Below are 18925 nucleotides of genomic sequence, written 5' to 3'. Positions count from 1 at the left end.
TCTTGGTCACACGTATAGAGAACTGTGTCCCGGGGGTAATAGGGGAGGATCAGGTGGAATTTATGAACGGACAGCACTTGACGTCCAACATTAGACAGCTCCTAAATGTTATAATGTCAGCGGAGGGGCGCGAGGCAGCGGTGGTAGTAGCCATGGATGCAGAAAAGGCCTTGTACTTGTGGGATATCCTAGGAAGGTTTCGGTTCGGGCAGGGATTTGTGGATTGGGTCCGGTTGCTATACCAGGCACCGGTGACGAACTAGGTCCGGTCAGGATACTTTAGTTTGTGTAGGGGGACAAGACAGGGATGTCCGCTCTCCCCACTACTATTTGCCCTAGCCACAGAGCCCTTGGCAATGGCCCTTAGACCATCGAATGTCTGGTGGGAGATAGTGAGGGGGGGTGGAACATAGGGTCTCTCTCTACGCGGACGATTTGCTCCATCAAACATCTGGGGGGGGGGGGGGGTGGAAGAGTATAGGGTCTCTCTCTACGCGGACGATTTGCTCCTTTACATAACAGACCCATTTGGGGGGGGGGGGGCTGGAATTATGGAGATATTGGAAGTATTTGGTCGAACATGGGTCAGAGCGAGGTGATTGCGATCCAGACACAGGGGCAGGAGAGGAGACGGAGGAAGTTACCGTTTAAAAAGTGGTGGGGATCTAGGTGGCTAGGGACTGGGGTCAGCTCCATAAGTTAAATATGGGCAGGGTGGTCGAGCACATGAAAGGAGACTTCCATAGGTGGGACATGCTCCCGCTGTCATTGGTGGGTAGGGTACAGACTGTGAAGATGACAGTCCTCCCGAGGTTGCTGTTTGTTTTTCAGTGTCTTCCAATTTTTAGCCCTAAAGCTTTTTTCAGGAAGATGAACACGGCGATCTCAGGTTTTTTATGGGCTGGTAAGACTCCGAGGGTTAAGGTGGTACTTTGGGAACGGGGGCGCTTGGAGCGGGGGCTTGGCCCTTCCGAATTTTATTAATTATTACTGGGCCGCCAACATATCGATGGTTAGGTAGTGGGGGAGGGGTCACTGTGGGAGCGAGTGGAGGCGGCATCTTGCAAGGGTACGGATTTGGAAGCTTTACTAATGGCACCCCTGCCATTCTCGCCGGCTCGGTACTCCACAAGCCCAGTGGCGGTGGCAGACTGGAGGGTGTGGGGACAATGGAGACAGCACATTAAGTTGGAGGAGGCGTCAGTGTGGTCACCAATCTGTGATGGTCACCGGTTTGCTCCGGGGGGACTGGACGGGGGCATTAGGAGGTGGCAGCGGGCAGGGATTGAGAGATTTGGGGATCTCTTCATTGAGGAGGGCTTCCTGGAGGCATTGGAGGAGGAGTTTGAATTGCCAGGTGGGAACGGGTTTCGGTACCTGCAGGTACAGGACTTTGTCCGGAGGCAGGATCCTAGCTTGCCTCGCCTCCCCTTAAAGGGACTACAGGATAAGGTGATATAAAAAACAGGGTTTGGGGAGGGGAGAGTTTCGGAGATACACAAGGAGTTGGAGTGGGAAGGGGTCCCTATCGGGGAGGTGAAGAGGAAGTGGGAGGAGGAGGTGGGAGGAGGAGTTGGAAGTCGGACTATGGGAAAAGGTCTTGAGGAGTCATTTCATCCTCGTTGATTCAGTTCAAGGTGGTTCATAGGGCTCATATGACTGTGGCCTGGAAGAGTAGGCTTTTTGAGGAAGTGGAGGATATGTGCGGGCGGTGTGGGCATGTACAAAGTTGAGGGGATTCTGGCAGGGATTTGCGGATATCATGTCAGAGGTCCTGGAAGGGAGGGCAACTCAGAGTCCAGAAAGGGCAATATTTGGGGTATCGGAGGATCCGGGTGGCAAGAAGCCTTTGCCTCCCTGGTGGCCCAGAGACTGATTTTGCTGGGATGGCAGGACTCAGAGCTTCCAATGTCAGGAGTGTGAGTCAGTGACATGGCAGGGTTTCTCAGGCTGGAAAAGGTTACGTTCGCCTTGAGAGGTTCAATTCAGGGGTTTGCTCGGAGGTGGCAGCCGTTTATCGACTTATTTAAGGAAAACTGAATGTCAGCAGAGAGAGAGGAGGTGGGGGGGGGGGGGGGGAAGAAAAATGAGGGGCATGGCAGTGCAAAATAAGAGACAGGGCATCTAATACACGGGTAGTTAGGAGCTAGGACGGGGGTAGTTGGTTATGTTATTGTAATATTGAAAGTGGTGGGACCAGAATATCCCACCGCCGGGCAATTGAGGTTTAGGTTTAGGAAATGAAGCTGGGCAAGCAGATGAAGTCGCAGTGGGGGAGCATTTTGGAGATAGTGACCATAATATAGTTAGATTTAGCATCATTATGGAAAAGGTCAAAGATTGAACAGGAGCAAAACTTCTACATTTTGGAAAGACGAATTTTACAAAGATAAGAGATAAGTTGACAAGAGTGGACTGGATAGAGCAATGAGATGGAAACACTGTTAAATCAGTGGGCAGCATTCAAAGACATGTTACTGGCCTCACTAATGGCAGAGATTTTTCAGGCTTTTCAAGACTCTTTCTGACTTTGGTCTCAGGGAGGTGAAGGTCAGAATTCCATTATTCAAGTTGTAATTTCATCTATTTGCAGAAATTTCTCATCCCTGTAACTGTTTTTCTCTCTGCACAGATGCAACCTGACCAAGTACTTCCAGCACTTTGTTTCCACCTTAGATTTCCAGCATCTGCAGAAGTTTGCTTTTGTAAATTATGTGGACATGAGCAGAAGAATTTACAGAGAAACACCGCAACATCTTGAGACACAAGGGATTCTAGCAAACATAGTATGGTTGAATGTACATCCTATGACTGAAAAGAGCTGGGAATTTAAGTGTGCAAAAAAACTCAGTTTGGCTTTAGTTGAACTGCCAATTTTTGGAAATAAAAATCCCAGTTAAACTAGTCAAGTGTACCTCTTCATCATTTCCATCTTGCTGGCCTGTTGCTGAAATAAAAGTAGGAATATTTGTTAGTCCCCAAATAATCAATTTCCAAGTACCATTACTTTGCATTCATATCTAGCAGCACAGTTTTGGCATCTCACAAACATTAACTTGCAATAATTCTATCTAATTCCTATAATATTTAGATCATTTAGAATAATAATTACGGAGCACAATGTTAATGTGCAATCAAGTTGTAGAAATCCAAAAAGAAAATGCGTTTTTAATTTCTTGTAATTGTCCTGGAAAACTGGACCAAGTGTAAGACAATACCAAATACTTTGGACCAGCATCTATAAACAGTCATGCTATAGCAAGTTAAAAAAATTAAACTCACGTCACATATCTGGATTGTCTTAGCCAACAATACTTCAATATTAAGTTTGCACAGCTAAATATGTGAAATACATCGTTCTATTATTTGGAGAAGTTAAATAAAGAGAGTTTGAAATGATGTGCTGCAAAGCTGATCAGCAAATCTATTTCCTGCATTTCATTTTTCCTTTCACTTCCAGCCTTGGGCTCTTGGATTATCACTTTTGTTAATACAGAAATAGTCAATTGTTTCGCGTCACCAAAAGACTTGCTGCCTTCCTTCAGAAAAATATTTTTTTCACATACATGATGATTATTTCAATAAACTGCCATATTATCCAAAATATTATAGAGGGAAATATCTGTACGACTGTTTGTTTAATTGAATTGAGGGATGCTAGAGACTAGCGCTTTATGATATCATGGCATTCCAATCCACTATCATGAATGATTAATGCTCTGTACGGCACATTATCACCGCTTGGACCACTAAAGATTTAAGCAGACAATGATAATCAGATTTAAAAGAAAAAAAACCAAAAAAACGGTTGGAAAGAGCAGCTGCAGCACACTTGTGGCATATGAACATTCATAACATTTAGGGTGAGAAAACATGCATCAAGAGGTGAGCTACTAGCTGTAGGATTCCTAGCCTTTGACCGGGTAGCCATAGTATTAATATGGCTAGTCTAGTTCAGCTTCCAATCAATCAATGGTAACCCCTCAGGTTGTTGATTGTAGGGGATTCAGCGATGGTAATGCCATTGATGTCAAGGGACGATGGTTGGATACTCTCTTGCAGGTCATTGCCTGGCAACTATGCGGTGCGAATGTAACTTATTCTAAATGTAGTCAGCCTGCTCTTGGTTAGAACAGACTACAAAAACACTTCCGGTGGCAGCCATGGAGTGGGTGCATATATGGTAGCTCCCGCTCGTGGTGGACCTTTATTCACGATTTACAGTGAATTTGATTGACAAAACAGGAGACTGGTGAAGTAGAGAAGGATTCCCTACCAGCGTATGGATTTGTGGACCAGAAGAGGTCTGCGGAAGAGGAGAGAATGTTGGTCAAAGACGGGTAGTGGAGTCTGCGGCACAAGAGAACATAGCGGAAGGCCAGGGAACGAAGCTGACGGCCCAGTGGTCAACAGAGCAGCTGGTGGACTTTCTCCAGGAGAAATTTGCTCAGCAAAGGAATACCTGGATTAAGATGGGGATTGATCATGTGGAGCAGAGACTGGAAACCCAGGGCCAGGCAATCCAGAAGGTGGAAGAGGCAGTGGCTGAGCACGACGACCAGCTAGCCGCGATGACGGTGGAGATGGGGTTGATGAATGACCAACAGAAGAAGCTGCAAGATATAGCGGAGGATCTGGAGAACAGATCGCGCAGCCAGAACCCAAGGATCTTTGGCCTGCTCCGGGGAGGGCAGCAAGGGATCGGACGCAGGTGCATATGTTCGAGAAGCTGTGGGGGAAGGTGCGTTTGCTCAACCCTTGGAGATGGACAGGGTGCACAGGGCGCTTATGAGGAAGCCGCTGAGGAATGAGCCGCCGAGGGCGATGCTAGTACGAATGCACCGGTTCCTAGACAAGGGACAGATCTGGAGGTGGGCCAGGCAGACGAGGAGCTGTTTATGGGAAGGATCTGCGTATCTATCAGGACCTGGGTGGGGAACTGGCCAAAAGAAAGGCAAGTTTCAACAAAGTGAAATCAGCCCGCTTTAAGAAGAGGGTGAAGTTTGGTATGCTGTACCCAGCACGTCTGTGGGTCACTTATGAGGGCTAGGAACTTTACTTTGGGATGCCAGATGAGACGATGAACTTTGTCAAGGACAGGGGACTGGCAGGTGACAGAGGACATTGAACTCGGGGGTGAGTAGTTGTGTTCTTGATCTGCCCCCGCCCCCCACAACCCCCCCAGGCTGATCACATGGAACGTGAGAAGGCTGAATGGGCCAGTCAAGAGGGCTTGCGTGTTTGTGCATCTGAAAAGCTTAAAGGCGGACGTGGCAATGCTACAGGAGACACACCCGAGGGTGGTGGATCAGACTATGCTGAGGAAGGGGTGGGTTGGGCAGGTATTTCATTTGGGGCTGGACTCTAAAACTAGCGGTGGTAGCGATTTTGATCAATAAGCAGGTGTCATTTGAAGTATGGAGCATAGTGGCAAACTTGGGGGTAGGTACGTTATGGTAAGTGGGAAGCTGGAAGGGATGCCGGTGGTATTAGAGATTTTCTATGCACCAAACTGGGATGACGCGGAGTTTATGAGACGGGTGTTGGGGATGATTCCAGACCTGGACTCGCATAGACTGGTTACTGGGGCGAGGGTTATAAATCAGAGGCTGGATTGGTTGAGTTAGAGGACAGGGAGGGTGCCAGCTGCGGCGAAGGAGCTAAAGGAATTTATAGAACAGATGGGTGGTTGGGGGGGGGGGGGGGGGGGGGGGTTGGACAACCGAGATTGAAGGAATTTTCATTTTTCTCCCATGTGCACAAAGTGTACTCTCAGATAATTTTTTTCGATTTGGGATAGGGCTTTCCTGGCGGGGGTGGTAGACGCCAGGTATTTGGCAATTGTTGTGTCGGACCATGCCCCACAATGGGTAGATTTACAGGTGAGCAAGGAAGAGGGTCGGCGCCCGCATTGGAGATTGGATGTAGGACGGTTAGTGGGTGAGGAGGTGTGCGCGCGCGGGTGAGGGAGGCCATGCAAAACTATGTGAAGATAAATGACACAGGCGAGGTTTCGGCAGCAACGGTGTGGGAAGCACTGAAGGCAGTAGTTACGGGAGAGTTGATTTTGGTACAGAGAAGGTAGAGCAGGCAGAGGTTTAGGCTGGTTAGGTAGATTCTCCAGGTGGACAGGAGGTACTCGGAAGTCCCGGAGGCAGTTGAAGGAGCGGCAGTAGCTGCAGATGGAGTTTGGTCTGCTATCCAGGGAAGGGGGTGGGGGCAGTTGAGGAAGGCGAAAGGGGCGGTGTATGAATATGGGGAGAAGGCCAGTAGGATGTTAGCACACCAGCTCAGGAAATGGGAGGCAGCTAGGGAGATAGGCAGAGTGAAGGATAGAGGGGGGAAACACGATCTTGGAACCAGCGGGGGTGAACGGGGTGTTCAAAGAATTTTACAGTTGGCTGTGTGAGCCAGAGCCCCCAGCTGGGGCGGAGGGGATGAGGCAATTCTTAGGAGGGTTTGGAGTTCCCTAAGGTGGAAGATGGGTTGGTGAAGGGGCTGGGTATCCCGATCGGGCTTGAAGTAGTAGAGGGATTGGAGGCTACGCAGTCGGGCAAGGCCCCGGGGCCGGATGGATACCCTGTGGAATTCTACAAGAGGTTTTCTGGGGTGCTGGGTCCGTTGCTGGTGAGGGCATTTAATGAGGGTCGGGAGCAAGGTGTCCTTCCCCCAACAATGTTACAGGCAACAATCTCATTTGATTCTGAAGCGGGAGAAGGACCCAGAAGAATGTGGGTCATACAGACCAGTCTCCTTACTGAATGTAGAGGCCAATATGCTGACCAAGATTTTGGCCTCGAGGATAGAGAATTGTGTTCTGGGGGTGATAGGGGAAGACCAGGCGGGATTTGTCAAACAAAGGCAGTTAATGGCCAACGTTAAAAGGCTCTTGAATGTCATCATGATGCCCTACGAGGAGAGGGAGGTGGAGGTAGTGGTCGCTATGGACGCGGAGAAGGCCTTCGACCGGGTGGAGTGGAAGTATTTGTGGGAGATCCTGGGGAGGTTTCGGCAGGGCTCTGTAGATTGGGTCCAGTTGCTGTACCAGGCACCGGTGGCGAGTGTGTGGATGAACCGAGTGTGCTCTGACTATTTTAGACTGAGCTAGGGGACAAGGCAGGGATGTCCGCTCTCCCCACTGATGTTTGCCTTGACTATAGAGCCATTGGCGATGGCACTGAGAGCGTCAAAGGACTGGAAGGCATTAGCCCGGGGATGGTGGGTCTCATTGTATGCGGACGACCTACCCTCATATATTTCTGACCCGTTAGGTGGGATGGAAGAGATTATGCAGATCTTAGGATAATTTGACCGGTTCTCGAGGTATAAATTGAACATGGGTAAAAGCGTGTTTTTTGTGATTCAGAACGAGGGGGCAGGAGAGGATGCTGGGAGAGTTGCCGTTGAAATTGGTGGGGGAAAAAGAAAGAAGTGTTTTTGATACTTGGGAATTCAGGTGGCACGGGGATGGGAGTAGTTACATAAATTAAATCTGGCCCGTTTGGTTGAGCAAATGAAGGAGGACTTTCGGAGGTGGGACATGCTCCCGCTGTCACTGGCAGGAAGGGCACAGACCATAAAGATGACGGGTTCTCCCGAGATTTTTATTTGTTTTCCAGTGTCTCCCTATTTTTATCCCAAAGGCCTTTTTTAAGTGGATTAATGCGGTGATCTCTGGGTTTGTATGGGTGGGCAAAACCCCGCAGGTAAGGAAGGTGCTGTTGGAGCCGAGGGGGTTGGCTCTACCAAACTTTATGAATTACTAGTGGGCGGCAAATATAGCCATGATCAGAAAGGGGGTAGTGGGGAGGGGTGGGTGTGGGAGCAGATGGAGGCAGCATCATGTAGGGGTACAAGCTTAGGGGCACTGGTAACGGCACCTCTGCCGTTCTCGCCGGCTCAGTACTCCACAAGCCCGGTGGTGGTGGCGGCTCCGAGAGCTTAGGGGCAGTGGCAGAAGCATATGGGAGTTGAGGGAGTGCCGGTGTGGGCTCCAATTTGTGGGAACCACCGGATTGTACAAGGGAGGTTAGATGGGGCGTTTCAGAAGTGGCAGAGAGCAGGGATTGAGAGGCTGGGGGATCGGTTTATCGATGGGAGCTTTCCTTGTTTGGAGGAGGAGTTTAAACTGCCAGGAGGGAATGGATTTTGGTATCTGCAGATGAGGGACTTTGTATGAAGGCAGGTTTCGACCTTTCCGCTTCTACCGCCACAGGGGGTACAGGATAAGGTAGTTTCAAAAACGGGGGTGGGGGGAGGGCAAGGTCTCGGAAATTTATAAAGAGCTCATGGTATATCTGAATTTCCAGAAAGCCTTTGACAAGGTGCCACACAAAAGGCTGCTGCATAAGATAACGATGCATGGCATTAAGGGGAAAGTACTGGCATGGATAGAGGATTGGTTAATTAATAGAAAGCAAAGAGTGGGGATTAATGGGTGCTTCTCTGGATGGCAATCAGTAGCTAGTGGTGTCCCTCAGAGATCACTGTTGGGCCCACCATTGTTCACAATTTACATAGATGATTTGGAGTTGGGGGACCAAGGGCAATGTGTCCAAGTTTGCAGACGACACTAAGATGAGTGGTGAAGCAAATAGTGCAGAGGATACTGGAAGTCGGCAGAGGGATTTGGATAGGTTAAGTGAATGGGCTAGGGTCTGGCAGATGGAATACAATGTTGACAAATGTGAGGTTATCCATTTTGGTAGGAATAACAGCAAAAGGGATTATTTAAATGATAAAATATTAAAACATGCTGCTGTGCAGAGAGACCTGGGTGTGCTAGTGCACGAGTCGTAAAATGTTGTTTTACAGGGACAACAGGTGATTAAGAAGGCAAATGGAATGTTGTCCTTCATTGCTAGAGGGATGGAGTTTAAGACTAGGGAGGTTTTGCTGCAATTGTATAAGGTGTTAGTGAAGCCACACCTGGAGTAGTGCGTTCAGTTTTGGTCTCCTTACTTGAGAAAGGTGGGGTTACTGGGTTATGGGGATAGGGTGGAGGTGTTGACCTTGGGTAGGGTGCTCTTTCCAAGAGCTGGTGCAGACTCGATGGGCCGAATGGCCTCCTTCTGCACTGTAAATTCTACGATTCTATGAAAGGACGTACTGGCACTGGAGGGTGTGCAAAGGAGATTCACTAGGTTAATCCCAGTGCTGAAGGGGTTGGATTACGAGGAGGTTGAGTAGACTGGGACTGTACTCGTTGGAATTTAGAAGGATGAGGGGGGGGATCTTATAGAAACACATAAAATTATGAAGGGAATAGATAGGTTAGATGCGGGCAGGTTGTTTCCACTGGCGGGTGAAAGCAGAACTAGGGGGCATAGCCTCAAAATAAATAAAAGTAGATTTAAGACTGAATTTAGGAGGAACTTCTTCACCCAAAGGATTGTGAATCTATGGAATTCCTTGCCCAGTGAAGCAGTAGAGGCTCCTTCATCAAATGTTTTTAAGATAAAGATAGATAGTTTTTTGAAGAATAAAGGGATTAAGGGTTATGGTGTTCAGGCCGGAAAGTGGAGCTGAGTCCACAAAAGATCAGTCATGATCTCATTGAATGGCAGAGCAGGCTCGAGGGGCCAGATGGCCTACTCCTGCTCCTAGTTCTTATGGAGTGGGAGGGAACCCAGATATGGGAGGTAAAGCGCAAGTGGGAAGATGAACTGGGTAAGGAAATAGAGGCGGGTCTATGGGAGGATGCTCTCGAGTAGAGTGAACATGCCTTCATCGTATGCCAGACTCAGCCTGACCGGGCACACATGACGGTGGCCTGCATGAGCATGGCTTTTGGGGTCGAGCTTAGGTGTGGGAGGAGTGCGTGAGGGCTGGAAACCATGTCCACATGTTCTGGGCATGCCCAAAGCTTAGAAGATTCTGGCAGGGATTTGCAGATGTCATGTCTACTGTTCTAAAACGAGGTTGGCACCGAATCGAGAGGTGCCGATTTTTGGAGTGTCGTAAGACCCGGGAGTGAGCGAGGTTGACGTCTTGGCCTTTGCCTGCTTGGTAGCCCGGAGACGGATCCTATTAGCGTGGAGGGATTTGGAGCCCCCAAAATCAGGGGTTGTGTTCGCGACATGGCTGGGTTTCTCAGGCTTGAGAAAATTAAGTTAGCCCTGAGCGTATCAATGTTCGGGTTCATCCTGAGGTGGCAGCCGTTAATCAACTTCTTTGGCGAAAACTAAACTGTTAGCAGATACTATAGGAGGGACTGGTGGGGGGGGGGGGGTGTAAGAGTTAGTTTAGTTTAGGCAGGATCAGTGGGAGGAGATGGAGAGGCTGGGGAATTGTGTGTATAAGCCATGTTGGCTGAGTATGGTTGATGGTTTGGGGGGTGCAATGTACTGAACTATGTTTACATTTGTATTTGTTGTTATAAAATCATAAATGCCTGAATAAAATGTTTTTTTTTTTAAAAAAGAACAGACAAGTAAATTAAACTTACAATCCAGGTTTTCTTTGCAAGTTTTGATCCAAGTGCTAAAGCTAGCATTCTCATCTGCGAAATGAAAGTGAAATTGGTCTAACTCTCACAAAAACAACTGAACATTTCATAGAATATCACAAGAAAAAAGTAAGACTTCAAACAATGCTTCCTGAATTAAAACCCAACATCAGCAGAATTAACAGAAGGTTTTAATTCCAACAGGCCTCAAAGCTTATAAATTTTAGCAGTCTTCATTCACCCTAAATTCCAAAGTCCACAAGACTAAAATTGGTATTATGTGCCCTAGATGGCAGCACAATTAATGCACTTTTCCTGTAATAAATGGGTGCTAGGGTGTTAGATGCAAGGTAAATGGAGTGTACAATAATACTGCAAAAAGCATAGATAACTCAGTTTATCTATAAGATAGAACTCAGCGACTGAGCCCTAAAGTCCCACAATAACATTTCTGCCAAAATGGCTAACAAATAAAGAATTAACTCTTGGATGACTTCACCTTATTTGTGAACCAAACTTTCACTACAAAATCACAAAATAATGAGAAAACCATTTAGCTCATGCATATAGTAACTTCATCGGTAGCACAGCGGTTAGCACTGTTGCTTTACAGCTCCAGGGTCCCAAGTTCGATTCTCGGCTTGGGTCACTGTCTGTGCGGAGTCTGCAGGTTCTCCCAGTGTATGCGTGGGTTTCCTCCGGGTGCTCCGGTTTCCTTCCACAGTCCAAAGATGTGCAGGTTAGGTGGATTGGCCACGATCAATTGCCCTTGGTGTCCAAAAAGGTTAGGTTGGGTTGTTGGGTTACAGGGATGGTGTGGAGGTGTAAGCTTAAGTGGGGTGCTCTTTCCAAGGGCCGGTGAAGACTCGATGGGCCAAATTCTATGATCACAGTCAACAATTATAAATTAATATTGTGCTTTTTACCTTCACTATCCTACCAGACATCTATTTCATGTGTGAATACACTTTTTGTGTATTTAAAATTTAAAGTTCTCTTAGTTCATACCAGTGTCGCCATGTGCACTAGTAGTTTTTAAATCTAAAGGGCTGCTTTCTGAATTTACTTCTTTAGGATTATGTTATTTTCTGACCTCATAACATTTTATTTCTCTCGTCTTTCATCATACAGCTCTCAATCGTGTTTTTCCACTGTCCTTTATTTGGATTCATAAAAGCTTGGCATCAGTGAGTATTCACGGTATTCATGCTGTAAAATCTCTTTACCATGGTTTGGCTTAAGGCAGTGGAATCTTTCACATGGATCTACTGCCTTCTGCCATAACAGATTGAGCATAAATTAAGGACACATGCCCAATAAATTTTCAGAAGCAAAAGGAGGCCGAAGAACAACATGCATTGCCTAGCCCCTTTAAACACAGAAAACATGCAAAAGCACATCACTGAGACACATTTGCAAAGTCCAGGAACAGAAGATTGGAAGAGTGACCAACAGCTGGGGTTTTAAGAGATGGACAGAAAGGATTAGAAGAAAATACAAAGAGTTGGCCGCTTTGTCTAATGGTGGGGTGAAGGGAAGACCCAATTGCAGCTAAGCTGAGGTTGAGGCACAAAGTGGAGGAATTATGATGGAATGAATTGCTGAGAGGGGTTTTGGCAGGGAGGAACGATGCAGGAACTTAAACTAAGGACAGATATTAAACCTGAGGTAAAGGGTGGAGCTAGAAGTTAACTAGAAATGGTATGGGCACTATGGCATAAAATGCAGCAAAGCTTTGCAGAACTTAAAGTTTATAGAGGCTTCAGGGCAACAGTCAGCAAAGAAAGCTGTAGGGAGCCTAATACAGAAATAAGGGTTACAATGGAGAATGAGCCCAGGTGAGGCAAAGAAAGGGTTATTTCCTGAGGAAAGTGTATTTGGTCTGTGATTGAAATGATGTGATCTGAAACTCAGTTTAGTTGCAAATGATACTCTGAAATTACAAATGGTGAGTTCACCATGAGACAACTTGGAGAAGGGGTAGAGCTTGTAGTCAAGGTGAGAATCTTTTTTTGAGGTAGAGGAAATCGAGAGCGATAGAGAGAGAGAGTGAAAGAGAGATATATAGATAGAGAGTCGCAAATGTGTCCAATTGAGTATATATTTAAAAATAATATAACTTTTTCGATGACCAACTCCTAAAGTGAATACTAGTACCAGAAGTTAACGTTATGGTGCCACGGGAGGCTGGCACGGCCAGGGGTTAATTTTAAGGAGCCATGTAGCTAACGAATGCATTTGTAACTGTGTGTCTCTTCCCAATTTATGCATAGATGTAGCTAGAAAAGACTTGTTTACATTTGATTTCTGTGTTCGCGGCAACATCATGAGAATGTTTGGGTTTCCCAATGTTCTTGGGAGGTCAGTAGGGATTCTACGGCTCGAAAAGTTGGAAACACTGTACTAGCAGACTACAATTTTGGTGACTATTCAAAAGGATGCAGTGAATAGCAACAGGAACTCTCTCAAGTGTAAAGGCGATGAACTTTGAAAAATAATAGGATTTATTTAAATGTGGCGAAGGGAGAAATTCGGTAGATATAAAATAGCAGGGGTAATGCATAAACTTAAGATACCAAAATCGTTTCTTCTTTAAATAGGATAGGAATCTAAGAGACTAAAGACACAAATGAAATTAGGTACAGGCTGGGTGAGAAAGAAACAATGACTTGCATTCATATGATGCCTTTCACACCCTCAGGATGTCACAAAGCACTTCATTGATAATGAAATACTTTTGAAATGCAGTCACTGTAGTAATGTTGAAAATATTGCACACAGCTATCTCCCACAAAAACTGCAGTCTGACATCTCATACACATACCCCTTCAACTGTGCAACGTTCTCTTAAGAGGGAGGAAGAGAAAAGGATCTACAGATTGGTCAGCCTAAAATCCGTAGTAGGGAAAATGCGAGAATCTATTATAAAGGATGCGATAATAGGACACTTTAAAAAAAAAAAAAAATCAACGTGATTAGACAAAGACTGCATGGATTTATGGAAGGGATATTAACCCCAGTGGAGTTTTCTTTTTGAGGGTGTAACTAGCAGAATAGATTAGGGAGAACCAGTGGCTGTGGCTTATTTGGATTTTCAGAAAGCTTTTAAGCCCCACGCAAGAGGTTAGGTTAATGTGCAAAATTAAAACATATGGAACTGAGAGAAATACATTGGCATGGATTGAGAATTGATTAGCAGAGCGTGGGGAGAGCAGGAATAAATGGAGCATTTTTGGAGTGGCAAGTAGTGAGTAATGGGGGTACCACAGGGATCAGTGCTTGTGCCCCAGCTATTCACAATATACATTCATGATAATCATAGAATTTACAGTGCAGAAGGAGGCCATTCGGCCCATCGAGTCTGCACCGGCTCTTGGAAAGAGCACCCACCAAGCCCACACCGCCACCCCATCCCCATAACCCAGTAACCCCACCCAACACTAAGGGCAATTTTAGACACCAAGGGCAATTTAGTATGGCCAATCCACCTAACCTGCACATCTTTAGACTGTGGCAGGAAACCCACGTGCACACGGGGAGAACGTGCAGACTCCGTACAGACAGTGACCCAAACCAGGAATCGAACCTGGGACCCTGGAGCTGTGAAGCAATTGTGCTAGCCTCTATGCTATCGTGCTGCCTAATAATAATAGCTTATTGTCACAAGTAGGCTTCAATGAAGTCACTGTGAAAAGCCCCTAATCGCCACATTCCAACACCTGTTCGGGGAGGCCGGTAGGGGAATTGAACCCACGCTGCTGACCTTGTTCTGCACTACAAGCCAGCTGTTTAGCCACTGTGCCAGATTTGTCAGAGGGAACCAAATGTAATATTTTCAAGTTTGGTGAGGTCACAAAACTTGGTGGGATAGGTTATATAGAGTTGTAGTGGCAAACACTAACAAAATATTTCCGAATGCACAGAATAGATACATTCCAACCAGCAAGAAAAAATGCAAGGGGTAGAAGCACCATCCATGGTTAACTAGAAAAGTTAAAGAAAAAAGTATGACACTTAAAAACATACAATTGTGCAAAGACAGGTTAAGAGTGGATTGAATATAACAAAGCAAAGGATGACCAAAAGATTATTAAGGAGGGAGAAATTAAGAGTGCGAGATAAAGCTAGCCAAAAATAAAATACAGGATAGAGTTTTTATAAATCTTTAAAGAGGAAAAAAAGAGTTAACAAAGTGAACATTGGTTCTACAGAAAGTGGTTCTACAGAAAGTGAATCTGGAGAATTGCAAATGGAAAATAAAGAGATGGCAGATGAATTGAACAGGTATTCTGCATTGTTCTTCACCATGAAGGATACAAACAACGTCCCAGAAGCAACTATAAACCAGGAAATGGGAGAAGTGAGGAACTCAGGAAAATTACATTCGTAAGTGTAAACTGTTGGAGCTGTGGACTGGCAAAAGTCCGGATCTTGATGGGACTTCACCCCATGGTCTTAAAGGATGTGTCTAGTGAGATAATTACTTCATTTCATTTTCCAAATCTCCCTATTCGGGGAAGGTCCCAGGAGATTAGAAGACCGCAAACTTAACTCAATTATTCAAAAAGGGAGGGAGACAGAAAGCAGGGAACTACAGGCCAGTTAGCTTAATATTTGCTGTGGGGAAAATATCAGAAGCCATTATTAAATAGGTTATAGCAGGGCATTTGGATAAGCTCAAGGTCATCAGGCAGTCAACATGATTTTGGGAAAGGAAAATCATGTTTCACAAACTTATTAGAATGCTTTGAGGAAGTAACCTGCGCTGTGGATAAAGGGGAACAGGTGGATGCACGCTACTAAAGATCTCCAGAAGGCATTTAATGTGTCACATCAAATGTTATTGTAGAAAATAGAAACTAACATGTTGGCATGGATAGAAGATTTGGCTGACAGGAAGCAGAGAGTAGGCATAAATGTTTGCTTTTTTTCCAGGTTTGTAAGATGTAACGAGTGACGGGCCACAGGGATCAGTGCCGGGACCTCAACTATCTATGATTTCTACAAGCAATTTAAATAAGAGGGTTGAAGATTGCTGATGGCACAAAGGTAGGTAGGAAAGTAAGTTGTGAAGATGACATAAGGAGGCTACAAAAAGATCTAAAAGTGAGTGGACAAAGATCTGACAAATGGAGTAGAATGTGGGGAAAAGGAAAATTGTCCATTTTGGTAGGAAGAATAAAAAAGCATATTATCTAAATATGCAGAGGGATTTTGGTATCCTAATATATGAACCACAAATGGCTAGCATGCAGTAACAGCAAGCAATTACAGAAGTTAATAGCATGTTATAATTCATTGCAGGGGAAATTGAATACAATGGTAGGGAGGCTATCCTTCAGTTCTACAGGGCACTAGTTGAGACCATATTTGGAATTCTGTGCAGGGTGCTGGTCACCTGATTTAAAGAAAGATCTAAATGCATTGGAAGCAGTTCCGTGTTTTGCCAAACTAATCCCTGGAATGAGTGGATTGTCTCATAAGGAATGGTTAGACAAGCCAGGCTAGTATCCGCTGGGGCTCAGAACAGTAAGAGGTGACTGGAAAGAAACAAGACCTTGAGGGATGTTGACAGGCTGGATGTGAAGAGGATGTTTCCAATTTTGGGAGAATCGAAACTAGGGATTCTAGATAGGGGTTTCTCGGTCACTTGTTTAAAAATAAGGGTTCACCCATTTAAAACTGAGGTGAGGCGAATTGTTTGCCACTCAGAGGATCGTGAGTCTTGAATATTTTAAGGCAGAAGTGGTTAGATTCTTGGTAAGCAAGGGGGTGATAGGAAGCAAGGGGGCGATAGGTTATCGGGAGTAGACCAAATGCAGATTTGAGGGAGTAGACCAAATGCAGATTTGAGGAAGTAGACCAAATGCAGATTTGAGGAAGTAGACCAAATGCAGATTTGAGGAAGTAGACCAAATGCAGATTTGAGGATTACTCTCAGACCAACGATGATCTTACTGAATGGTGAAGCAGGCTCGAGCGGCTAAATGGCCTAATCTTTGTTCGTATGCACAGGAGTACTAGCCCAGGTACAGCAGTCGGTAAAGAATCCAAATGGTATGTTGGCCTTTATACACAGAGGATTAGAGTACAAGAGCAGGGATGACTTGCTGCAATTATATAGGGCCTTGATAAGGCCACAACTGGAATATTGTGTGCAGTTTTGCTCTCCTTATCTGAGGAAGGATGTTGTTCTTGCCTAGAGGGAGTGAAGCAAAGGTTTATCAGATTGATTCCTGGGATGACCAGACAAGACAGAGTAGATGCAAGAAAGATGTTCCCGATGGATGGGGTGTTCAGAACCAGGGGCCACAGTCGGAGGATACGGGACAGACCTTTGAGGAAAGAGATGAGGGGAAATTTCTTCACCCAGAAGAGTGGTGATCCTGTGGAATTCATTACCACAGAAAGTAGTGATGCCAAAACACTGCTCCAAGTGCTATATTTAATTGCTTCTTGAGAACAAAGGGGGATCAAAGGATATGGGGAAAGGCGAGATTAGGCTACTGAATTGGATGATCAGCTATGATCATAACGAAGGGCAGAACAGAGTCAAAGGGCCAAATGGCCTCCTCCTGCTCCTATTTTCTATGTTTCGATGTTACTCACCAATCTTTCATGCTGTTGCTCACAATGAGTCAAAGATGTATTATTTTATAAAAACACAAGCGCTGTATTAAGCAAGATACAGTGGCTAAAAACTTGCAAGAAAATAAATTAAAGATAAATGCCATTAATATGCAAATCATCCACAACGCTCAGGTAAATCAAAGATGCGCTAAGCTGCTCGTTGATTTACACCACTCCACATTTATCTTGCAAAAGCACTTAGCCTCCCCAATATTTATGGTTAATTACCCATTAAACTAGTCAGATATTTAGACCTCATAATTAATTGCTCAAAACCTATTTTTAATGCATGATAGTTGTTAATGCAACACTAATCAATATCCCTGGTCCAGAAATAGCATGATAAATAGGTCAGTCTCATTTTTACATGTAATAAATTGCTGAAAGCTTTAAAAAATTTATTTTTTCCCTTACTTTTCATTTTCTTACCTTCTCATCTGAAACTATTCTTTTTCTCCCTCTCCATTTCCTTCTGTACCTGATTAGGCACCAATGTACTCTCCCTCTCCATCATTCCACTGTTTAGTTCTCTATTCTTAAATCCCACCGGTTAAGGAGATCCCATTAGTTGCGTCATTCACTGAAGTTGAGGATACCCCACTGCCCTCGCCGCCCCGTGAATAGCTCACGCTTCTACTAAGTTATGTCACAAAAGACTTTTCAGTTTTAAAGTGCAACTGGCCTGCTGCAGCAAGATTTGGAACAATGTATTTTATAATACAGTATCCATTGTTAATGGCACTGGTTATGATTCATAAACAAATGCTCAACTATTTCAGGCCAAGTCAGACACATCATTAAAAGCAGAAACCCCAAATGTGTTGCTTGATACACGACACAGAGGTTTATCTTCAGGAAAAAAAGCATCTTGCTGTCTGTCTCACAAGTGTATTGAATAGTGGTGCTGTCGATATGAACAAAATTTGACACAGAAAATGGAGTCTTGCATCTTTCAGTCAAAGTATCCTTTTAACGTGATAAATCAAAACTACTGCCAATCAACCTCTCTGGCATCAAGTTCCCACCTGCTACAAGAAGACCACCATCCAGTGCCAAAGAAGAACCAGGCAATGTGCCTCAAAGACTACTCTCTGGTGGCCTTGATATCTATCATTATGAAGTGCTTAGAGGGGTTGGACATAGAACAGTACAGTACAGGCCCTTCAGCCCACGATGTTGTGCTGACCATTTATCCTAATCTAAGATCAACCTAACCTACACCCCTTCAATTTACTGCTGTCCATGTGCCCAAGAGTCGCTTAAATGTCCCTAATGACTCGGACTCCACCACCTCTGCTGGCAGTGTATTCCTCACACCCACCACTCTGTGTAAAGAACCTACCTCTGACATCTCCCCTATACCTTCCTCCAAACACCTTAAAATTATGTCCCCCTCGTGACAGCCATTTCCACCTTGAGGAAAAGTCTCTGGCTATCCACTTCTATCCATGCCACTCATCACCTTGTACACCTCTATCAAGTCACCTCTCTGCCTTCTTCGCTCCAGTGAGAAAAGCCCTACCTCCCTCAACCTTTCTTCGTAAGACATGCCCTCCAGTCCAGGCAGCATCCTGGTAAATCTCCTCTGTACCCTCTCCAAAACATCCACATCCTTCCGATAATGAGGCGACCAGAACTGGACACAACATTCCAAGTGTGGTCTAACTAGGGTTTTAAAAAACTGCAGCAAAACCTCGCAGCTCTTAACATGAGACACATCAACTCCATACTCCCAGAATGCCTTGATCCCAGCAATTTGCATTCCGCCACAATCGGTCCACAGCACACGCCATCTCCCTGGCCCTATTCCCCGGAGCATCTCAACAACAAGGACTCCTATGTCAGACA

General features: G+C 45.4%; 1 protein-coding gene across 7 annotated transcripts in view; it reads right to left on the bottom strand.

Annotated features, from left to right (window-relative positions):
- sugt1 (SGT1 homolog, MIS12 kinetochore complex assembly cochaperone) overlaps window positions 1–18925 on the bottom strand; it is a 227496-nt gene that overhangs the window by 144197 nt on the left and 64374 nt on the right. For all 7 annotated transcript variants that reach the window (XM_072476303.1, XM_072476298.1, XM_072476299.1 and 4 more), the window contains 2 exons: window positions 10448–10501; window positions 2916–2947 (listed from right to left, as the gene is read on the bottom strand). In XM_072476303.1, coding sequence (XP_072332404.1) covers window positions 2916–2947; window positions 10448–10501 — 86 coding nt within the window. The remainder of the gene's footprint in view (window positions 1–2915; window positions 2948–10447; window positions 10502–18925) is intronic.

Source organism: Scyliorhinus torazame, chromosome 15 (genome assembly GCF_047496885.1).
Source record: "Scyliorhinus torazame isolate Kashiwa2021f chromosome 15, sScyTor2.1, whole genome shotgun sequence".
NCBI lineage: Eukaryota > Metazoa > Chordata > Chondrichthyes > Carcharhiniformes > Scyliorhinidae > Scyliorhinus > Scyliorhinus torazame.
The sequence above is the reverse complement of the archived record's forward strand: the minus strand, read 5'-3'. Positions and strand labels throughout refer to the sequence as shown.